The following is a 25,414-nucleotide window of genomic DNA, read 5'->3' as shown; positions in this document are numbered from 1 at the left end:
GATAAAAGAGTGTGCAAGGTATGTTTATGGTGACCCAAAGCATGAGTCACTGGCTTTAATATCACCTTAATATCTTTAACATTAATATCACTGGCTTATCGAATGGTCAGTTATAAGGAAGCTGGGCCTTCCATGCAGGGAGAACTCTAGATTGCTAAAGAACAAAGCATCCAGGGCAGCCCTGGTGGCGCAGCGGTTTAGTGCCGCCTGCAGCCCAGGGCGTGATCCTGGAGACCCTGGATCAAGTCCCACGTCAGACTCTCTGCATGGAGCCTGCTTCTTCCTGTGTCTCTATGAATAAATAAATAAAATCTAAAAAAAAAAAAGAACAAAGCGTCTGGAGTGGGTGGAGATATGTGGCTGTGTCTGAGAAAGCCTGGGGACAACACACAGCACAACCATGTCTGCATGGCAGGGGCAACACCAGCACACCACTAATGCAAGCCAAAGAAACACAAATGCCAGGTTCTAACTTTTTGCTTTATATATTAAATTGTATTTATTAGAAGTTGTTTGTAGATCAAAAAACTTTTAATGGACCTAAAAGTTTCAGCATATCAGGGAAGTTTTGGTATAATAAGTTTTGTGGTATAATGCTTTTGTAAAGTTCTAGAAGACATACATTTCTTATAAAACAATCTTCCTTACATTTTTTTCTTATAAATCTGGATTTGTAAATACAGTGTGTGCTTAAAATCAGGTACAGATGGAAAACTGAATTTAGAAGTATGATGATAGCCATTAAGCATTTATTGAATGTTTACTATATGCTCCACCCTTTGCAAAAACACTATTTAATTCTCACAACAGCCTTGTGATGTATTATTTTCACTACTTTATACATAGGGAATCTTTTAATTGAGACTCTGAGCATTTATATTATTCACATATTTATATAACAGAAGTTATACAGACTGCACACAAAGCTGTGTGTTCCTGAGACCACGCATGCTCATTGAACTGTGACATGTAAAACAGCTTAATCATCAAAGTATATACGGTTACCATCAGTGAGAATGTATGAGTGAAGTACATTATTATCCCTCTGTAGACTGATCACTTTTTTATATGAGAGCTTACGCAAAAGACTATAAAGCAGGTGTTATACCTTACAATCCTGGAAACTGTATCCTGAGAGTTTTGAATGGAAAGGGACACTTTCACCAGGTAGTTGAATGTCAAAACTTTATCAGCTCTGAACGTGGACTTTAGCCAGCAGAGGACACATAAAGACTGATCAGTTTCCTGTTGTTTTACTAGTGATCTGCAGTTTTTCCATTAAATAATCAATGAAACATTTCTTCAAGCACATGCTTTGGGGTTGTCAGACCTGGGTTGGAAATTCAACTCTGCCACATACTAACTGTATGATCTCAGGCAAGTTATTCATCGTCTTCATGCCTCTCATTGTTAAATGAGGATAATAATATCTACTTTAAGAGGTTGTTACATTGATTAAATAAGAATATAGATAAAGGACCTGGCATAGTGACTTGCAGGCCACAATTCTCAATCAATGGAAATAATGATGATGATGTGTTGGGGAGACTAAAAGACATGTATGCTGTACCTCCCACCCTGGAGGAAGCACATTTGCAGGACAGAAATAAGAGTGTAAAAAGTTTAATAGCAATATAAATGATAAATAGTGGGGTTTTTTAGGTAATGCAAATAATGTCAAAAGCAAAAAAGACTGTAAGGGTTTTAGATTAGATGATGTCCAGTTGCTTTCCACTCTACTGCTTCTTGATTTTAAATAAGTTGGACAAGTGGTAAATGCTAGAGAAGCTCAGAGGATGGAGAGAAAATTGTCATGTAAAACAGTCAGTGGTGTCTTATGGAGGAGGAACACTTGATCTGATCTTAAAAAGGCTTTGGAGAATTAAGAGATTAGGTGACTTTTCAAGGAGGCATAATGACATTAAACAAATGCAGTGGTGGTTCAGAGAAAGATTATTGGTTAGTGAATGTACTAATTTAATTGTATACTTAGTGTTTCAAAAGGAAAATTGCAAGAAATTAAAAAAAGATTGTGCAGGGACTAAAAAGACAGAGTTTAAACTTAATCTTGAAGGGAGTGAGGTGCTATTAAAGGATTATGAGCAGAGGATGGCAAAAGCAAATAATTTTTTTCCCATGCCCCAGGTTTTCCTCAGCACCAGGAGAGGGGCTTGGATCCTCAATCGTGTAGCAGACTATGGATATCCTTTTGATGTGTTACTCTCTTCTCGATTTAATTATTTTCTTTCGAAGATTTGTGGTCAATCATTAATAAACAATTTTTTGGAGAAAAAGATGAACCAAAGGTTTGACCATGAAATGTTTGGTCTAAAGCCTAAACACAGGTATGTTGCCACGATGGTAGCAGGGCAGTGATAGCCAAGGCACAAGAATAAGGACTGTTCACACAGGCTAACAGTATAGCTACTTCTATCTGTACATTAAGAAAATCCACAGATCTGAGATCAGATTTCTACCTTGCCCCTTTAGAAGTCCAAGATCTACTCATCTGTAATCTTCAACCTATGATTCTCCTTGGCATTATTCATTTTATCATTGTCTCAGATACAAGCTCTTTTTACATGATACCCAGTAACAACAACAAAATGGTAGATGATGGCTGTGTATCATTCATTCATTCATTCATCCAACAAACAGTGAGCACCTGTTATGAGCCAAGTATAATTCTCATTCTGTGCATGAGAATAGAGACTAAAGACCTAATAGTAATACTAATACAAATAATAACACCTTACTTTTCTGAGTACTTAACATAAGCACATGGGTAAATGAGTTACATATATGAACTCATTTAGTCCTCACAACAACTCTAAGGTTAGTACTATTTTTTAATCTTCATTTTGCAGATATAAAAACTGACAGAAAAATTAATTTGTCACACAAGAAATAAATGTCAGACTCGAGAAATGGATCTTACCTTAAATACTCTAAGGAGAAGACAGGCAATAGAATATGATAAATACATGGAGTGCTATGGGGGTATGAAGTGGCAGTCCTCACATAGTCAAGGAGGTAGACTGTGAAAGCATTTCTAGAGGCTGATTTTAAATGCTTTTTCCCAACTTTTTTTTTAAATGTTTAGATTTACTTACTACAAAACAGTAAGTACAGAGTGCCTATATACCTTTTACTTAGATTCACCTATCAATAGTTTGCTATGTTTGTTTTCTCTTTCTCCCTCTCTCTGAAGATAGATAAATCCCTGTATATTCAGCATCCATCGATCCACAGATGCATACATACATATTTTTTCCTGAACCATTTGAGAGTAAGTCACAGTCACTTAGACACTTTACCCTACATTCTTCAACATATATTGCCTAAGAAGTAGGGCATTCCCCCACATAAACATAACATAGTGACCACACAGGAAATTCAGCATTGATAAAATACTATTATCTAATAATTCACATATTCAAATTTCCTAAATTGTCCCAAAAGTATCATGTACAGCTCTTTTATTTTTAAATCTGGAATCCTTTTAGGTATTATCCCATGGCATTTAATGGTCATGTCTCTTTAATCTCTCTTCTTCAATAATTCACCATTTTTTTGACATACACTTTTTTAAGAAGAATTGAGCCAATTGTTTTATAGAAAAGCTCTAAGCTTGGACTTGCATAGTTGTTGTACCTTTACTGTATTCAGGTTAAACATTCTGGCACAAATTCTCATAGGCTACATTGTGCCTTCTTTGTGGATCATGACAGCATTCATATGATATCAGTTTATCAGCATTAATGATATTAAATTTGATCACCTGGTTAAGGTGGCACCTACCAGGTTTCTCCTTTGTTTTGTTTTGTTTTTTTTTAGATTTTATTTATTTATTAATGAGAGATATACAGAGAGAGGCAGACACATAGGCAGAAGGAGAAGCAGGCTCCCTGCAGGGAGCCTGATGTGGGACTTGATCCCGGACCCCAGAACCATGACCTGAGCCAAAAGCAGATGCTCAATCACTGAGCCACCCAAGTGCCCCTAGGTTTCTCCTTTGCAAAGACTTTTTTCCTTTGATCAGTGGGGTGATACTTTGAGACTATGCTCCTCAACAATCTTTCACTCATTTATTTCACCCATTTATGGAAACTAGCATTTATAACATTGGTGATTACAAAATTAATTAAGGCTGGAATAATAGGAGCTAGTCAAGTAAATAGGGTAAGGAAGTAGCATTCTAGTTATAAGTACAAGGTCTTAGAATATGAAAAATACATTTTTCTCTGGAACTTCATGTAGTCTGGTTTGGCTGGACTATAATAAAACGACAAAGATGAAAAGAGTGATTGAGTACATCTCTAGCCTCACTGGACAGATACATTAAAACTTTTGTATACTCTGCTAAATAAAATATGTGGAATAAAGACAGTCCAGAGCCATTAAAAGATTTCAAGCAAGTGAGTGACTAATAATAAATATATTTTTGAAAAATAAACAAATAAATATATTTTGGAACAACCACTCCAAAAATGATGTAGAAGACAGACTGAGGGAGATGGAGCAGCAGGCCCTAAAGACAATTTTAATAGTCTAGATAAGATAGAAAATAGATAAAACTATTCTGGGGATGTTAAGTGGAGAAAGGGAAAAGCCCATGCGACCAGATATTAAGACTCACAGTTTTGTGGCTTGGGCAACTATGTAGATGGTGTTATGGTTTGTGAAATGCAGTAGTTTGGAGAAAAATATAAAATCATGAGGTCAGAATGGGAACAGAATCTGTATCTAAAAGGTTAGAGTCAAAGCATAACCAAATGCAACAAACCAGTGATAGTAATGCCATGTTCCTGAGGCTAGGCCAGCTCTATCTAAACATGATGGGCTGAGAATTCTCAGAGCCTGTTAACTAAGGGTCCAAGGACCCAGACTGATTTTTAGAAAGGTCCAAGACAACGGAAATCCTATTTTTTTCGGCACCCTTATCCTATGCTGTTTCTGGAAAATACTGCTTAACAGACTCAGTGGCTCCCAAGGAAATTCATAGAAAACCATTTTCATGTAAATTCTAAAATCCTAGTCTGTGTAACCTTGGGCAAGCCACTTAACTTCTTTAGGCCTCAATTTCCTCACCTCTAAACCTAGATAATGACACCTGTTCTGCTTTTTTTGCTTTTGTGTGAGACTCAAATGTATATATAATCAATTTATAACTATAAATTACTATATACATGTAATTTATTATACAGTTTGGAAAATGATGGTCTAATTCTAGCCCTTGGGTCTTTGAAACTATATGAGACTCAAGAGTACAGATAGTTCAGTTTTCCAGACTTACTGATATGTGGATAGAAACTATAGGCCTGTGACCTTATATCACTGAGAATATTACTACTATTCCTTGAGAAACCATATATATACTCTTCAGATAAGACCATTCTTCTTTTACTTCTCCAATGTCTTCTCTTTCACTGCCATCCAGGGCCCAACTTCTGCTCTGAGATCCTGATCTGTGCCAAGCTGGTATATGCTAGACCTTTCCCAAACTTCATGGATACACCAAGAGAGAAAGAATCTTCATCAAAGTAAAATTTTGTTTACATGTTACTGGTCTCATTTTTTTCCTTTCTCTCCTATCTCCTTCTTCTGGTCTTTATTCACAGAGCTCTGAGTCAGCATCCAACAGTGAATGATGACCTGCCAAATCGTATAATTTCTGGCTTGGTGAAGGTGAAAGGAAATGTGAAGGAATTCACAGAGACAGCTGCCATATTTGAGGATGGCTCCAGGGAAGACAACATTGATGCTGTTATCTTTGCCACAGGCTATACCTTTGCCTTCCCTTTTCTTGAAGATTCTGTCCCAGTAGTAAAAAACAAGATATCCCTTTATAAAAAGGTATTCCCTCCTAACCTGGAAAAGCCAACTCTTGCAATCATAGGCTTGATCCAGCCTTTGGGTGCCATTATGCCTATTTCAGAGCTGCAAGGACGCTGGGTCATTCAAGTATTTAAAGGTAGGTGACCACGCAAGTTGACTACCTAACTACCTAGTGGGTATGTTTAATTATGTTCTTGCTTTTAAAATAGCTGAAACAGTATGTATGACTGTAACAGTACCTGTCAAAAAAATTAGTACTCAAAAATTATTTTTGAGTGAATGTAAAGTAATAACTTATAACCGTAGACATATATTAGAATCTCCTGGGAAATTGTCCCAAAATAGGTATGCTTTGCCTGGTGGTGTTTATGTAATAAATCTAAGGTGAGGCAGACATAAGATCTCTGAGAAAATATTCCTCCATTGATTTCAATGTGTCAAAAATTAAGACCTGGTCAGAGACTAGTCCAGAATGGTTAAGATCAACCTCTCAAATTCCTACTTTTCCCCCTTTTATATTCCCTCTTTAAGTTTTGGCAAGGAGAACATGAGAAAAAACTTTGGGGTTTGGGATAGTAGGCTTGTTATGAGTCAGGAGAATGATATGGCTTCCACAAGGCTTGATTATATCTAGCATCATTAAATAATTATAATGTCCTATAACTTACAATTGTTCCTCTCTAAACTGGTCAGCACTTAACCAAAGACTTTATTTTATTATTTTAATTTAATTTATTTTTTAAATTTAATTTTATTATTTATTTTTTATTTAAAAAAAATTTTTGCCAAAGATATTTTAATAGTGAAACTGGAGTGCATGAAAAGGAGAGAGACAAGATTGATGAAAGAATCTGAAGTACAACTGAAGGAGCCAGAGAGGTTTACCTAGAGAAGATAAGATTCAGGGAAGATTGTAGAATTCCCTTCAAATGTTTGAAGAATGTCCCATAGCAAAAGAATATTATTTGCTTATCATTATCATTTCAAATGGTTGAATCAGAATCAAGGAGTGAAACTTAAAAGAGTTGCACAAAATCAGCTTAACATTAAAAAGAAACATGCCAACTTTGTTGTTTTTTTTTTTTTTTTTGTCAGCTATTGCCATTTTAAGATGGAATGGGCTGCCTCTGAAATTGTGAAGAATCCAAACAGAATAGGAAAACACTTATCTTTATAGGACTTTTGGTAGAAAATGGGATCAAGAGTTTATTTTTCCATCTTTCTCTCTGTGGTATAAAGCGTCTTTGTTACAAAGAGTACAAATGTGGATGTGGTTCCCCTACTCTGCCCTTTTACTTCCTTATTTTTCACATACTTTTGGGATGATTTATCATTTCCTCATGTCGATTATTTCATTTCCCAATGAGGAAGATGATGTTAAGGAGGAGGAAGATATTGGTTAGAAGGCAGAATAGGAGAAATATCTTGCAAAGACAAAGTAGAATAGAGTAAGTTACTGTCAATAATGTCATATTGTGGTGGTGATAGGCTAAGGTGATCAAGTGGACTGTAACCTCCTTGGTTATGGAAAACTATCCTCTATTTCTTTGAGTTCTCCATGCATAGTAATTATAGAATTTTTGTTCCCAGTGAGGTAATTTTACACTTAAAATTTTTATTTTCCTCTTTAGGGCTAAAGACATTGCCCTCAGAAAGTGAAATGAAAGCAGAAATAACTAAGGCTCAAGATAAAATTGATAAAAGGTAAGAAATTCTCCCAGGAGGGTTTGTGATTAATTTTCTACTTTGTTAGCTCTTAATTAGAGTGATATTGCACTATATTAATTTTTAAAAATATTTGCTTATATGAGAAAGCACATGCAGCAGGGAAGGACAGAGGGAATGGAAGAGTCTTAAGCAGACTCCGTACTGCACATGGAGCCTGACTTAGGGCTCGATCCCACCATTCTGAGATCACAACCTGAGCCGAAACCAAGAGTCAGATACTTGGGACGCCTGGGTAGCTCAGTGGTTGAGCGTCTGCCTTCGGCTCAGGTCATGATCTCGGAGTCCTGCATCGGGCTCCCTGCAGGGAGCCTGCTTCTCCCTCTGCCTATGTCTCTGCCTCTTTCTGTGTGTCTATCATGAATAAATAAATAAAATCTTAAAAAGAAAAAGTCAGATAACCAACTGTGCCACTGACATGCCCCTATTATATTTAATCTTCCTTGTGTTACTTGAAGGATTTAGATTATATTTTGAAGGGAAGGGAAGTAATACTTTGTGACAATAAAATGGAGAAATAGCACCAAGTGGTTTGAATATGCATGGAAAAGGAGAGAAAAGCATTTAAAAGCCTATGATTAGAACCTAAAAGAAAAGTCAAGTAGGAAAAAGCACATGGAGAGAAAATCAGGTATATTAATTTTGGTAGGATTGCTTGAAATGCTAGGTGGAGCTCCCAAACAAAGAAAGAATGTCAATGAATTAATGGGAGGAAGATATGGTCCAGTTACAAATCTGTAGGTAGATTTATAAATTCGTATAGGCTACTTTGCTGGCTGTCATCATGTGACAACATATCCAGGTCATAGTGGCTCATGAGTGTGATTTGGGAAGGTGGTAACATCAACTAGTTGCTTGGGTAAACATGGTAAGTCAGCAATCTGAATTTCAGAACTTGAGTTTATTCACTGGATGATTTTCATTTGGACAAAGTGGAAGTTGATGGTAAGTTCTAAATTTTTATAGAAAAGTCAGAGGTACAGTCATTCCAAGGCCAAAGAGGTAGTCTTCTTTAATTGATTGCACTAGCATAACTCTCCCCTATCTGGCAAGAGGAGAAAGCTTACGTTAACCCTGATATCCTTTCTAGGTACTCTATTTCTCTTCTTAATTTCACTGCCAATTTCTACAAGAAATATTCTATAATATATGCTCTAAATTCTCACTCTTTTCTCTCTCCTAACCCTCCTGCATTATAACTTCCATCCTTAATTCTACAACTGCTGTCTTGAAGGTCATCCATGACCAACCCCATTTTTCTTCTACCTCTGAGTTTGGTGCTTCTAAATGTCTCTTCCTTCATAGAGTGCTTACTTTCCTCGATTTTCTGGCAGTAAACTATCCTATTTCAACTTTCCTCCTCTCTTTCCTTTGACTTACTTTTGTCTACCTTCTGACTGTAAGCAGTCCCCAAAGATAGAATATAAGGATCACCTTTGTACACAGAGTGTTTCATACACATGAGTTTATTTAATCCTTGCAACAACCCTATAAGGCTGGTACCAGTGAATCCCGGTTGTGAAACCTTCATGAATACTCAGCTCTTGACTCAACTACTATAGGGTAAATGCCTAGAGGATAAAGGCCTAGAGAGAGAGACCCTTGAGCCAATATAACATCCATAAGGGGAGGCTCTCAAATTCTTTCCTGTTTCGTCCCATTTCCATGAAATTAGTCCCATTTCAATAAATTCCAATTTGACCATCTGTTAGTTCCTCTGGAATTCCATCTTATCGATTCTACCTCAAATTTATTTTCTATCATTTTTTCCTGTCCTTGTTTTTGGATTCCCCATCTAATCTCAATTAGTTTGACTTGGCTTTTCTCCTACTTCCTTTCTGTCCTACTATAATTTATTTTCCTTATGGGAAGTAAAAAGAGTTATCAGTTAGCTCTCTCTCTCTCTCTTTTTTTTTTTAAAGATTTATTTCCTTATTCATGAGAGACACAGAGAGAGAGGCAGAGACATAGGCAGAAGGAGAAGCAGGCTCCCTGCAGGGAGCCCAATGCGGGACTCCATCCAGATCACAGGATCATGCCTTGAGCCAAGGCAGAAGGCTCAACCACTGAGCCACCCAGGCGTCCCTCAGTTAGCTCTCTAAATCACATTCCTTCCGCAAGTATCTGTTACCATATTTTCTCATAAAAAGTTCTAGCTCTTCAAATCTGCATTTGGTGTAATCACTCCATCTGGTTCTGTTTGGACAGCCACTTCCTCTTGTGGGATAAGTCATTCTCCCCCTCCTTTTAGGATTCCAAATTAGCACTGGCCCTGGGTCTGTGGACCCCACTACCACTGCCCTCATAAAACAATTGAAAATCCCAAATCTGAGAATTTTGGTGATGAGTACTCTCATAACATCAGAGTTTTCTGTATCTGTATCTGCTATATTTGACTCTTTATCAATCCTTGCTTTCTACAACATGCCTCTTTTACCATAGGTAGTACCCATAGATATTCCATGCTCATTTTTCACACTTATTGGTACTTTATTCCTTCACTCTGCTGCTCCCCTGACTTGTAACACTTTGTCATTTGCTATCAGATATATCCTCCACATCCTTCAAGGACTTATTGCTCTATTTTAACTACCCTCCTCTAACATTTCTATTTAGCAATACAAAACCATACAATATATTAAAAGTCTTATATTCCTTTCTCCCTCATGTGTACATATGTTATATCCCCCAGTAGATTATATAAGATCCTTAAGATTGGGGACAATGTCTTGTCTTTCTTCTCTGTTTTCTACAGCTCCTAGCCAAATATGGAACCAATAACAGGTATTCAGAAGCATTGAATAATTGACTGATTGATTGAATTGATGATAGGCCATGGTTTTTGTCTTCCCTGTTTCAGGTATGTGGAGAGCCAACGCCATACTATTCAGGGAGACTATATAGATACCATGGAAGAGCTTGCTGATCTGGTGGGTGTCAGGCCCAATCTGCTGTCTCTGGCCTTCACTGACCCCAAACTGGCAATACAGCTATTTTGGGGACCCTGTACTCCAATCCAGTATCGTCTACAAGGCCCTGGAAAATGGGATGGTGCCCGAAAAGCTATTCTCAGCACAGAAGATCGTATCAGGAAGCCAATGATGACCAGAATAATTGAAAGCAGTAATTCCACGACTTCAACAATAACAATGGTCAGGTTTATGGTGGCTGTTGTTTTCTTTGCTATAATTATGACCTACTTTTAGCTGTCCATTTGTCATTGCTCCAGTTTTCTTTGGAAAACTGGATCTAGAGATGCCTTCAGAATCTGATGAGATTGACAACTCTCATCTTCACATTGCCCAAGAATCTTTTGTTTTTCATACCAAAGCATTAATCCTCTGTCCTCTTTTCCCTACAATGAGATTATAGACTTTCATTCATATTGATTTCCCTCTCTTCCTTCTATGACCCATCACTTTTTCCTTTCAGTAACCCCTGAATTTATGAGCTCAGGTATTCTTTTAGTCGTCTTTGTATGTCCTTAGCAGACTTCTTGACATGTGGTATGTGCTTAATAAATTTTTGTTGTTTATCAAATATTATGGTGGGGAGAACTCAATATCTATATAAGAAATAGGTTACTCCATGTAATTCTGTGTCTGATAGGATTTGGTTTCCTATTAGAAGCTCAATATTTTGTTTGTTTTTAATATTGTAACTAAATGTGTATCTCCTGAGATATAAGAGAAATATTGGTCTTGTATACATCTAAGATAAGATAAACAATCATTTTATTTTTCTAGCTATTCACTAGTGTGTCTGATTTTGATCCTTTTAACTCTTTTCCCCTAAGCAATGTATCTTTCTTTTATCTTTATTTTTTCAATGAGAAAACTACCTTCAACTTTCTAGGCTCATGAATCATTCTGATAATCTAGCATCTGTCAATAGGTTCAACTTGGTTAAAATGCCTGGGATTTTAGATAAGAGTCTAATCAGTAAAAGCCTTTTTCTGTTCATGTCTCACAAGTTCAGTAAGTGTTAACTGCTGGGCACATCGAATTTCATAAAAAATAATACTGGATATACCAGCCAGGTTTATATTCATAAATAAGTTGTTGTGCAATACATTTTTCCATTGCTGCCTATTATTTAATGAAAGATTAAATCTGAATAAGGAACAATAGTAGCAAGTATTATCTTTCCCAATGTGAATACACATAAGAGAACAGAAATGTGAGAACAACTTCTTCCTATTTCTTCCCTAAAACTTGTGATACTAGTGATTTATCATCTGTAAAAATGGTCTTAGTATTTTATAATCTGCAGGTTATTCTAGTTCAAAAATAAAAGTTGCTTGCTTCTTTTTCATTTTCTTCTTTTAACCTATAAATTTACCTCTTTAACGTGTGAGCTTTTTGAATGAATAGTCCTTTGATAATATAATATCATCATCAGTATCTCAGTTTCCTCTTTAAATAAAAAGTGTATCATTCTAAATTCATTGACTCTCTCATTTTACTTACAATATTCAAGGTTACCAAAAAAATCATTGGTTAACTTCTAAACCAAGCTAAAAGTAAGTTGTGAGTAGGAAACTGAACTAAAAACAATTCAAGATACAAAGCCCTAGTTGCTGATGACTGTATACTAATATTCATCAATTTACCATACCTTGCTTTTGTAATTATGTTGAAAGGTTATATTGCTTTCCCATTATATAATTTTCCTTTATATTACACACATGCACAGACACACACACACACATTGTTGTGCCAGAAAGTAAGAAAGTGCTCAAAAAGCAAACCTGATAGGAATATGTCAAAGGGATACAGAAGCCAACTGAAAGTGGTCTCAATGGTCAAAGACAAGACAATCTGAACAACAAAATAAATGACCTAATATAATATATCCTGGATGGGAACTGGAACATAAAAAGAAGATTAGGTAAAAATTAAACGGGCAAGTGTGTTCTGGAGGTGCAGCCAGTGATGCTGCTTCTGCTGAACCAGAGCAGGAGCCACTACACAGAGGAGGAGGAGGCCCGGACCTCTGTGGGGCAGGCGGGGATAGATTCTCAGAATTAGGATAACTGGATCAGAGGGTGGTTACCCTGTATATAACAGTGTGTATCTCACTGCACCTTCAATGGCACTGAATGTCAGTATTTAAAAAGACATCGTGCATGAGTACCAACTAGTAGTCCTTGGTTAAGGAGGTGTGACAGTTCAGTTTGTTCCTGGAATTTTTGTTGAAAAATATGATCTAATGATAGAAGATTCCTACAGAAAGCAAGTTGAAGTAGATTGCCAACAGCACACATTCAAAATTCTGGACACAGCAGGACAGAGAAATTTACAGCGATGAGGGATTTGTATATGAAGAATGGCCAAGGGTTTGCACTAGTATATTCTATTATAGCTCGACCCATGTTTAATGACTTTTGGGACCATTTGATGGGTGAAGGGCACAGAGGATGTTCTAATGATTTTGGTTGCCAATAAATGTGGCCTGGAAGATGAATGAGTAGTTGGCAAAGAATAGGTCAGAATTTAACATGACAGTGATGTGACTATACCTTTTTAGAATCTTATGCAAAGTCAAAGATCAACATTAATGAGATATTTTATGATCTGCTCAGACAGATAAATAGGAAAGAAATCATATCTCCTACTTTAGACATGTAATAAGCACCTCTGGGCCAGATTACAGGTATGAACTGTTGCCTAACTGGGAAGTATTAGCATTCCAGACTTCAAATGGGATGGAAGCTGAAGAGGCTTCTCTTGTTTTACACATTTTGTGAAGAAATGAAATCTTATGTAGGTTTCCATGAATCCCCTGAAGAAAAAAATTGTTCTCTGTATATCTTTTGGAAAATAAGACAATATTCTTCCTTTGCAATAGCAGTTATAATGGATGTGAAAATAAATATACTTGATTCTAATATGATTATACAAAAGAGCATGGATGCATGTCACATGTTAGATATGCTATTATAATCAAATGATTTCTTATTGACCCTTTATCTCAAAGATTTATTTATTTTAGAGTGTGCATGCAAGCAGGGGAAGGGGCAGAGAATACCAACCCAACTCCATACTGAGCATGGAACCTGATGCAGGGCTTGATATCATGACCTTGAGATTATGAGCTGAGCCAAAAATTTTAAATTAAAAAAATAAAATTAAAAAAAGAAATATATTTATTTGGTTCAGGATTTGAACCAGAACCACATTCTAGTGGAATTGTCTCAGAAAGAGGAAGACTATTGGATAGTACCATTTATTTAAATTACTATGTTTTGGAGGAGTTAGGATGGCAGAGTAGAAGGGGGACCCTAGGCCTCCTCATCCCTTGAATACGGCTAGATCAGCATCAAATCATTTTTGACAACTAGGAAATCAATCTGAGGATTAAGAAAATCTGCACAATTGTGGAGGGAGGGAATTTGATAGATGCAAGTTTCAGAGACATGAATTGGGAAAGAGAAAATCCACAGTGCTATAGAGAGGAGGGAGCCCTTTCCATAGAGAGAAGTGAAGGAGAGAAGGAGAGAATGGAAGATAGAGTGGTACACTGGTTTTGTCTATGAGGCTGTGGTGTGGGGATCCCCTGAGTCACATTGGGAGAGAACATTTCCCTTCCCGGATTACATTCGGAAGACGGTATATTACCTCTCCATGGATTAAAGACCCACCAGGTGCCACTGAGCAGCCATTCAAAAGTCAGGCACAGAGACATGCACAGAAGGCAGATAACATGGTCATAGCTTTTCACTATGCTTCACCATGGACTCCAGACACTTTTGTGGCCATGCAATTGCTTTTCTGAGACAGAATGGCGCTGGGTGTAGTGCTCTGAGATTCCCCTCTGGGAGAGGAGAGTGGGTCCATGCATTGCTGAGTCCTTTATGATTTGGAGTTTTGAATCCCAGCTGCTGGCCAGAGAGAAAACATAAGAGAACAGAGTATGCCAATGGCCTGGGCACAGATAGGTTGGGGGTGGGGATCTGATAAGAGCTTGGGACACAGGAAGGGAAATTGTTTGCTTTCCTGGGGGAAGAGATAGACATTCAAGTCCAAGAGTCACAGAGAACTCCCTCTCAAAATCAACAAAAATAGGTCAACACTAAGACATATCATAGTGAAACTTGCAAAATACAAAGATAAAGAGAGAATTCTGAAAGCAGCTAGGGACAAAAGGTCCTTAAACTACAAGGTAGACACCTATGCTTAGCAGTACATCTGCCCACAGAAACTTGGCAGACCAGAAGGGAATAGCATGATATATTCAATGTGCTTAATGAGAAAAATAGGCAGATGAGCATACTTTATCTAGCAAGGCTGTCATTCAGAATAGAGGAGATGGGGAGTTTCCAGAACAGGGGTCCCTGGGTGACTCAGTTGGTTAAGCGTCTGCTTAAGGCTCAGGTCATGTTCCCAGGGTCCTGGGATTGAACCCCAGGTTTCTGCTCAGTGGGGAGTCTGCTTCTTCCTCTCGCTCTGCCCTGCTCATGCTCTCTCTCACTCTCACTCTCTATCAAATAAATAAATAAAAATGTTTAAAGATTTTATTTATTTATTCATGAGAGACACACAGGGAGAGGCAGAGACATAGGCAGACAAGGAGCCTGATGTGGGACTCGATCCTGGACCCCATGATCATGCCCTGAGCTGAAGGCAGACACTCAACTGCTGAGCCACCCAGGCGTCCTATAAATAAAATCTTAAAAAAAGAAAGAAAAGAAGAAGAAGAAGAAGAAGAAGAAGAAGAAGAAGAAGAAGAAGAAGAAGAAGAAGAAAAAGAAGAAGAAAAAGAAGAAGAAAAAGAAGAAGAAAAAGAAAGAAGAAAGAAAGAAAGAAAGAAAGAAAGAAAGAAAGAAAGAAAGAAAGAAAGAAGAAAGAGAAAAAGGAAGAATTTCCAGGACAAACAAAACTAAAATAGTTCATGAACACTAAACCAGCCCTGCAAGAAATATGAAAGGGGACCCTTTGAGTGGGAAAGAAAGACCAAAAGCAACAAAGACTAGAAAGGACCAGAGACAATATAGAAGAATAGTCTGTGCTGATCTTGGCCACTGATGGACTCTGGGATGTTTTATCCAATGAAGAAGTGGCAGAGGCCGTCACTCAGTTTCTTCCCAACTGTGACCCAGATGACCCTCACAGGTACACGCTGGCAGCTCAGGACCTGGTGATGCGTGCCCGCGGTGTCCTAAAGGACAGAGGATGGTGGATATCTAATGACTGACTGGGCTCAGGAGACGACATTTCTGTATATGTCATTCCTTTAATACATGGGAACAAACTTTCCTGAAAAACAGCCCAGGGGATTGGGAGGACAGCAGGGGAGAAAGCTGGGATACTCTTGGCAGGACGGGACTGGGAAGTACCCTGGCAGAGTTCCAGGTGATGCAGCCTCTTCCTAGCCCAGGTGGGGAGTGTGCTGCCGAGAGGCCTCTGACTGTACTTCTGGGGGACCCTTCGATTTCAGTTTCCTCTTTAGTAGGTCTGGATACTCAACAAGAGCAAAACATAAAGGCTGCTACCGAGAAAAAAAAAAGAAAAAAATAGCAGACATTATAGGTAATATTATGGCACTAAATTCATATCTTTCAATAATCACTCTGAATGTGAATGAACTAAATTCTCCAATCAAAAGACACAGAGTATGAGAATGGATTTAAAAAAAAGACCCCCCCCCAAAAAAAAGACCCAGTGATATGCTAGTTACAAGAGATTATTTTAGAACCAAAGATACCTCCAGATTGAAAGCGAGGGGATTGGAGAACCATCTATCATGCTAATGGACATCAAAAGAAATCTGGAGTAGCCATGCTTATATCAAACTGGATTTTAAACCAAAGGCTGTAATAAGAGATGAAGAAAGGCGCTATATCATAATAAAAAGGATCTATCCAACAAGAAGATGTAAAAATTTTAAATATTTATGTTCCCAACTTGAAAGCAGCTGAATATATGAAAGAGTTAATAACAAACATAAAGAAACTCATGGATAATAATACAATAATAGTAGGAGATTTTAATACCCTACGTATGGCAATGGACAGATCATCTAAGCAGAAGATCAACAAGGAAACAATGGCTCTGAGTGACACACTGGACCAGATTGACTTAACATATATTCAGAACATTTTATCCTAAAGCAGCAGAATACACATTCTTTTCAGTGCACATGAAACATTCTCCAGAATAGACCACATACAGGGTCACAAATCAGACCTGAACCAGTACAAAAAGATTGAGATCATACCACACATATTTTCAGAACAAAACACTATGAAACTTGAAGTCAACCACATGAAAAAAATTATAAAGACAACAAATACATGAAGGTTAAAGAACATCTTACTGAAGAATAAATGGGTCAACCAGGAAATTAAAGAGGAAATTTAAAAATACATGGAAATAAATGAAAATGAAAACATTACAGTTGAAAATCTTTGGGATGCAGCAAAGGCAGCCCCAGGAGGGAAGTATCTAGCAATACAGACCTTAGTTAAGAAGCAAGAAAAGTATAAAATACATAACCTCTCCTTACACCTAAAATATCAGTATAAAGAAGATGTGGTATATGTATACAATGGAATATTACTCAGTCATTAGAAACGACAAATACCCACCATTTGCTTCCACATGGATGGAACTGGAGGGTATTATGCTGAGTGAAATAAGTCAATCCGAGAAGGACAAACATTATATGGTCTCATTCATTTGGGGAATATAAAAAATAGTGAAAGGGAATAAAGGGGAAAGGAGAAAAAATGAGTGGGAAATATCAGAAAGGGAGACAGGACATGAGAGACTCCTAACTCTGGGAAACGAACTAGGGGTGGTGGAAGGGGAGGTGGGCGGGGGGTGGGGGTGACTGGGTGACGGGCACTGAGGGGGGCACTTGATGGGATGAGCACTGGGTGTTATTCTATATGTTGGCAAATTGAACACCAATAAAAAATAAATTTATTAAAAAAATAAAAAGATACAATGAAATAATTCCTTCCACTAACAATAAAAAAAAAATATCTGGAGAAAGAACAGCTAATGCCATCCGCAATGGGGGAAAAATGAGTGCTTTTCTCTCCTGTAGGATCAGGAACATGACAAGGATCTTCTACTCTCAGCACTGTCGTTCAACATAGTACTAGAAGTCCTAGCCTCAGAAATCAAACAACATGTCTTTATCTCTTCTTCTGTTCTGAATGAGAGACCCTCTTGCACTGTTGGCGGGAATGTGAACTGGTACAGCCACACTGGAAAACTGTGTGGGGGTTCCTCAAGATGTTAAAAATAGAACTACCCTATGACCCAGGAATTGCGCTGCTGGGGATTCACCCCAAAGATACAGATGCAGTGAAACACTGGGACACCTGCACCCCAATGTTTATAGCAGCAATGTCTACAATAGCCAAACTCTGGAAGGAGCCTCGGTGTCCATCAAAATATGAATGGATAAAGAAGATGTGGTATATGTATACAATGGAATATTACTCAGCCATTAGAAATGACAAATACCTACCATTTGCTTCAATGTGGATGGAACTGGAGGGTATTATCCTTAGTGAAGCAAGTCAATCGGAGAAGGATAAACATTATATGGTCTCATTCATTTGGGGAATATAAAAAATAGTGAAAGAGAATAAAGGGGAAAGGAGAGAAAATGTGTGGGAAATATCAGTGAGGGTGACAGAACATGAGAGACCCCTAACTCTGGGAAACGAACATAGGGTGGTGGAAGGGGAGGTGGGGAGATGGGGTGACTGAGTGACGGGCACTGAGGGGGGCACTTGACAGGATGAGCATGGGTATTATGCTCTATGTTGGCAAATCAAACTCCAATAAAAAATATATATACAAAAAAAGAAATCAAACAACAAAAAGAATAAAAAGCTTACAAATCAGCAAGGAAGAAGTCAAACTTTTACTCTTCGCAAGATACTCTATGTAGAAAAGCCAAAAGACTCCAACCAAAAAAAAAATGCTAGAACTGATACATGAATTCAGCAAAGTCGCAGGATATAACACCAATGTACAGAAATTTGTTGCATTTCTATACAACAATATTAAACAGCAGAAAGAGAAAGTAAGGAATCAATCCCATTTACAACTGCACCAGAAACCATAAGATATCTAGGAATAAACCTAACCAAAGAGGTAAAAGATCTGAAAACTATAGAACTTTATGAAAGAAATTGAAAAAGACAAAGAAATTGAAAGGCATTCCATGCTCGTGGATTGGAAGAACAAGCATTGTTAAACTGTCTATACTACCCAAAGCAATCTACACATACAATGCAATCCTGATCAAAATAACACCAGCATTTTTCAGAACCAGAATAAATGATCTGAAAATGTGTATGAAACCACAAAAGACCTCAAATAGCCAAAGTAATGTTGAAGAAGAAAAGCAAAGTGGAGGTATGATTCCAGACTTCAAACCATATTACAAAGCTGTAATAATCAAAACAGCACGATACAAAAACAGACACATAAATCAATGGAACAGAACAGAGAACCCATAAATGGACCCACAACTATATGGTCAATTAATCTTCAACAAAGCAGGAAAGAATACCCAATGGAAAAAAGATAGTCTCTAACAAATGGTGTTGGGAAAACTGGACAGAAACATACAGAATTTAAGTGCCATATGCAAAAAAAAATTAGAAATGGATGAATGACCTAAATGTAAAACAGGAAACCATCAAAATCCTAGAGCAGAAAATAGGCAGCAACATCTTTCACCTCAGCTGCAGCAACTTAATAGACATATCTCTAGAGGCAAGAGAAACAAAAGCAAAAATGAACAAGATGCTTCTGCACAAGGGCATCAGGCTGGCTTAGTCAGTTAAGCATCTGACTCACTTTTGGTTCAGGTCATGATCTCAGGGCTGTGAGATGGAGCCCTGCATCAGGCTGAGTATGGAGCCTGCTAAAGAGTCTCTCTTTATCTCCCCCTCTCTTTTTGCCCCTCTCCCCACCGTGCTCTTTCTCTCTCTTAAAAACAAACAAACAAAAAAAACAAACAACAACAAAAACAAAAAGCTTCTGCACAGTGAAGGAAATAATCCACAAAACTAATAGGCAACTTATGGAATGAGAGAAGGTATTTGCAAATGACATATCAGATAAAAGGCTGTAGTATCCAGAATCTATGAAGAACTCATCACAATCAACACCTCAAAAATAAACAATCCTGACAAATTGAACTCCAATAAAAAATATACATAAATAAATAAATAAACAAACAAACAAACAAACAAACAATCCAGTGAAGGAATGGGCAGAAGACATGGACAGACATTTCTCAAAGGAAGACATACAAATGACTAACAGACACATGAGAAGATAATGCTCAACATCGCTCATCATCAGGGAAATACAAATCAAAACCACAGTGAGATACCACTTCACAGCAGTCAAAATGGCTAAAATTAACAACTCAGGAAATAACAGATGTTGGCAGGATGTAGAGAAAGGGAACCCTTTTGCGCCATTGGTGGGAATGTAAACTGGTACAGCCACTCTGGAAAACAGTATTGAGGTTCCTCAAAAAGTTAAAAATAGAACTATCCTATGATCCAGTAATTGCACTACTGGATATTTGGCGGGGGGAGGTCAGAGGAATATGGAGAGAGATAATCTTAAGCAGGCTTCATGCCCAGCATAGAGCCTGTGGCAGGGCTCAATCCCACAACCCTGAGATCATTAAATCAAGACTAAGATATTTAACTGACTGAGCTACCCAGGTGCCCCCACTATTGGGTATTTAGTGAAAGGATACAAAAATATTGATTCAAAGAGGCACATGCACCCCAATGTTCATAGCAGCACTGTTAACAATAGCCAAATTATTAAAACAGCCCAAATGTCCAGTGACTGATGAATGGGTAAAGATGTGGTATACATATATGATGGAGTATTATTCAGCCATTAAAAATAACAAATGTTGGTCAGGTGGCAGCTCCAGGCTGAGGGGTCTGCACCCTGCTGCCTTTGGGAGACGCAGCCCTGGGACCCCGATTCCCGCAACACAGGGGCCAGATCCCAGGGTGCCGGGGACACAGCCCATGATCCTGCGCTCCCCCCGGGACAGGCGGAGGTGGAGAGGGCACAGAACATCCAGGACGCTCCTGCCGCAGGGCTCCCCCCAAGCTGTGAAGATCGGCACCCCCCGCCCCCGGAGCATCCAGCCCCTGCGGACTGGGAGCTGGGGTAGTTACTGCGGGAGCTGACTCTAGGGCTGGAGAGCTGGCCGCCGCCACTGTTGTTGTTCCTCCTGGTGTCACCCTGTGCCTGGGGGGGGGGGCTGCCAAGGAAGAGAGGCCTCAGGGGGTAAACAGCTCCCATTGAGCCCGGCACCTGACGGGGGTGGGGCAGCTCCCCCAGGTGCACACACCTGAGAATTAGCACAGCAGGCCCCTCCCCCAGAAGACCAGCTGGAAGGACAGGGGAAGAGCAAGTTCTTGACCGAGCATTGCTGGAAAGATCCAGGGGAAGTCGAGGAATATACAGTATATAGAACCAGAGAGTATCCCTCCTATTTTTTTTCTTCCTTTTTCCAGTACAACTCATTTTATATCAGACTGTAAATTTCCAATTTTTTCTCTTTTCCCCACCTTAACTATAATATTTTACCACCACTTAATTTTTAAGATTCTCCTTTTTGACTTTCATATTTCTACAATTACAGGTCCTAGATATATTTTCCACTCCTAGATTTCCTTCAACATAGTCAATTCAGTTTTGGGAGATATACAAGATATGTTTTTTTTTGTTTTGTTTTGTGTTTCTTTTTTCTCTGCCTCATTTTGTTCTACAACAGCTGAAGTTAATACCTTCTGATTCATGACCAGCATGCACGCAGAACCAAGTGGTATACCATGCTGGTTCATTCTGTGAGAGTCCTCATTCCCATTCTGCCCTGCTCTTTTATCTCATTTATGTTTTGGTGGTCAATGTTGGGGGACTCTACACATATTTCTGGTTTATATAAATTTGGGACTGAGTGTCTTCTAACATACAGAACTTAATATACTCAGAAACAAGAGGATCACCCTCTAGAACCCCTCAGGTAGACTACATTCCCTCTCCACTACAACTTCATCACCACCACCATCTCCCATTCCCGCCGCCCTTTTTTTCCTTCTCCCTTTTTTCTCTTTTCTTTTCTCTCTCTTCTTCCTTAGGATTCCTGGCCTTTTATTTTTTACTACTTTGTTTTAAAATTTGTTTTTCAATTTACTGGTCCTTTTGTTTTATTTTTTTCTGATCTTTGTTTTCAATTTCTGGTCTCTGACCTTGGCAGAATCATCTAGGGTGAAATTTATCTAGGTCATGGTTAATATTCTTGACTCAGCCTGCTCATACAGCCACTCTGCACTGAGCAAAATGACTAGAAAGAAAAACTCACCGCAAAAGAAAGAATCAGAAACAGTACTCAGTTACAGAATTTGGATTACAATTTGAGGTAGAAAGCCTCAGGAGCACAATTATAAAGCTACTGGTGACTCTGGAAAAAAAGCATAAAGGAATCAAGAGACTTCATGACTGCAGAATTTAGATCTAATCAGGCTGAAATTAAAAATCAATTAAATGAGATGCAATCCAAACTGGAGGTCCTAACGACGAGGCTAAATGAGGCAGAAGAAAGAGGCAGTGACATAGAAGACAAGTTGATGGCAAGGAAGGAAGTTGATGAAAAAAAAGAGAAAAACAATGAAAAGACCACGAGGAAAAGTTAAGGGAAATAAATGACAGCCTCAGAAGGAAAAATCTACATTTAATTGGGGTTCCAGAAGGCACTGAGATGGACAGAGAGCCAGAAAGCATATTTGAACAAATCTTGGCTGAGAACTTCCATAATTTGGGGAGTGAAACAGGCATTCAGATCCAGGAGATAGAGAGGCCCCCCCCTAAAATCAATAAAAACCATTTGACACCTCGACATTTAATAGTGAAACTTGCAAATTCCAAAGATAAAGAGAAAATCCTTAAAGCAGCAGGAGACGAGAGATCCCTAACTTATATGGGGAGAAATATTAGGTTCACAGCAGACCTCTCCACAGAGTACTGGCAGGCCAGAAAGGGCTGGCAGGATATATTCAGGGTCCTAAATGAGAGGAACCTGCAGCCAAGAATACTCTATCCAGCAAGACTCCCATTCAGAATAGAAGGAGAGATAAAGAGCTTCCAAGATAGGCAGAAACTGAAAGAATATGTGACCACCAAACCAGCTCTGCAATAATTATTAAGGGGGATTCTGTAAAAGAAAGAGGATGCCCAAAGAAATAATCCACAAAAACAGGGACTGAATAGGTATTACGATGACACTAAATTCATATCTTTCAATAGTAATTCTGAACTTGAATAGGCTAAATGATCCCATCAAAAGACACAAGGTATCAGACTGGATAAAAAAGCAAGACCCATCTATTTGCTGTCTCCGAGAGACTCATTTTAGACCTAAGGACAACTACAGCCTGAAAATGAAAGGTTGGAGAACCATTTATCATTCAAATGGTCCTCAAAAGAAAGCAGGGGTAGCAATCCTCATATCAGATAAAGTTTATCCCAAAGACTGTATGTAGTAAGAGATGAAGAAGGACACTATATCATACTTAAAGGATCTATCCAGCAAGAGGACCTAACAATCATGAATATTTATGCCCCTATGTGGGAGCTGCAAGTATATCAATCAATTAATAACCAAAGTAAAGACATACTTAGATAATAATACACTAATACTGGTAGACTTCAACGTGGCACTTTTTGCAAATGACAGATATTCTAAGCACAACATCTCCAAAGAAAAAAGAGCTTTAAATGATACACTGGACCAGATGTATTTCACAGATATTTATAGAACTTTACATCCAAACGCAACTGAATACACATTCTTCTCAAGCGCACATGGAACTTTCTCCAGAATAGTCCACATACTGGGTAAAAAATCAGGTCTCAACCGATACCAAAAGATTGGGATTGTCCCCTGCATATTTCCAGACCATAATGCTTTGAAACTTGAACTGAATCACAAGAAGAAATTTGGAAGAAACTCAAACACGTGGAGGTTAAAGAGATTCCTGCTAAACGATGAAAAGGTCAACCAGGAAATTAGACAAGAATTTAAAAAGATTCATGGAAACTAATGCAAATTAAAATACAACTGTTAAAAATCTTTGGGATACGGCAAAGCAGTCCTGAGAGGGAAATATATCGCAATACATGCCTCCCTCAAAAAATTGGAAAAAAACCTCAAATACACAAGCTAACCTCTCAACTAAAGGAACTGGAGAAAGAACAGCAAATAAAACCTACACCTGGCAGAAGAAGAGAGTTAACAGATTCGAGCAGAACTCAATGAAATAGAGACCAGAAGAACTGTAGAACAGATCAACAAAACCAGGAGTTGGGTCTTTGAAAGAATTGATAAGATACATAAACCATTAGCCAGCCTTATTAAAAACAAAAGAGAAAAGACTCAAATTAATAAAATCACGAATGAAAAAGGAGAGATCACAACCAACCACGGAAATACAAACAATTTTAAACATATTATGAGCAGCTATATGCCAATAAATTAGGCAATCTAGAAGAAATGGACACATTTCTGGAAAACCAAAAACCACCAAAATTAGAACAGGAAGAAATAGAAAACATGAACAGGTCAATAACCAGGGAGGAAATTGAAGCAGTCATCAAAATCCTCCCAAGACACAAAAGTCCAGGGCCAAATGGCTTCCCAGGGGAATTTTATCAAATGTTTTAAGAAGAAACAATACCTATTCTAATAAACCTGCTCTGAAAGATAGAAAGGGACGGAATACTTCCAAACTCGTTCTATGAGGCCAGCATCATCTTAATTCCAAAACCAAAGTCCCCACCAAAAAGGAGAATTATAGACTAATATCCCTGATGAACACAGATGCACAAATTCTCAACAAGATACTAGCCAATAGGATCCAACAGTCCATTAAGATTATTCACCATATCCAACTGGGATTTATCCCCGGGATGCAAGGCTGGTTTAACACGCGTAAAGTAACCAACGTGATAGATCATAACGATGAGAGAAAAAACAAGAACCATATGATCCTCTCAATAGATCCAGAGAAAACATTTGACAAATACAGCATCCATTCCTGATCAAAACTCTTCAGAGTGTAGGGATAGAGGGAACATTTCTCAACATCTTAAAAGCCATCTATGAAAAGCCCCACAGCAAATATCATTCTCAATGGGGAAGCACCGGGAGCCTTTCCCCTAAGATCAGGAACAAGACAGGGATGTCCACTCTCACCACTGCTATTCAACATAGTACTAGAAGTCCTAGCCTCAGCAATCAAGCAACAAAGAGAAATAAAAGGCATTCAAATTGGCAAAGAAGAAGTCAAACTCTCCCTCTTCGCAGATGTCATGATACTCTACATAGAAAACCCAAAAGACTCCACCCCAAGATTGCTAGAACTCATATAGCAATTCGGCAGTGTGGAAGGATACAAAATCAATGCCCAGAAGTCAGTGGCACTTCTATACACTAACAATGACACTGAAGAAAAAGAAATTAAGGAGTCAATTCCATTTTCAATTGCACCCAAAAGCATAAGATACCTCGGAATCAACCTAACCAAAGAGGTAAAGGATCTATACCCTAAAGACTACAGAACACTTCTGAAAGAAACTGAGGAAGACACAAGGAGGTGGAAGAATATTCCATGTTCATGGACTAGAAGAGTTAATATTATGAAAATGTCAATGCTACCCCGGGCAAGTAGGGAGAGTTTGACTTCTTCTTTGCCAATTTGAAGGCCTTTATTTATTTTTGTTGTCTGATTGCTGAGGCTAGGACTTCTAGTTCTATGCTGAATAGCAGTGGTGACATCCCT

At 38.3% G+C, this 25,414-nt stretch overlaps 1 protein-coding gene and 1 pseudogene across 2 annotated transcripts in view; both read left to right on the top strand.

The window, feature by feature from the left end:
- Positions 1-12,000, top strand: part of FMO5 (flavin containing dimethylaniline monoxygenase 5) — a 33,282-nt gene extending 21,282 nt beyond the window's left edge. For both annotated transcript variants that reach the window (XM_055312643.1, XM_055312644.1), the window contains exons 6-9: positions 2,146-2,345; positions 5,622-5,974; positions 7,470-7,542; positions 10,424-12,000. In XM_055312643.1, the coding sequence (XP_055168618.1) occupies positions 2,146-2,345; positions 5,622-5,974; positions 7,470-7,542; positions 10,424-10,769 (972 nt within the window). In that variant the 3' untranslated portion in view covers positions 10,770-12,000. The remainder of the gene's footprint in view (positions 1-2,145; positions 2,346-5,621; positions 5,975-7,469; positions 7,543-10,423) is intronic.
- Positions 11,474-15,752, top strand: LOC129501228 (ras-related protein Rap-1A-like; annotated as a pseudogene).
- The last annotated feature ends 9,662 nt before the right edge of the window (positions 15,753-25,414 follow it).

Source organism: Nyctereutes procyonoides, unplaced genomic scaffold (genome assembly GCF_905146905.1).
Source record: "Nyctereutes procyonoides isolate TBG_1078 unplaced genomic scaffold, NYPRO_anot_genome, whole genome shotgun sequence".
Lineage (NCBI taxonomy): Eukaryota > Metazoa > Chordata > Mammalia > Carnivora > Canidae > Nyctereutes > Nyctereutes procyonoides.
This window is presented reverse-complemented; position numbering and strand designations above follow the sequence as displayed.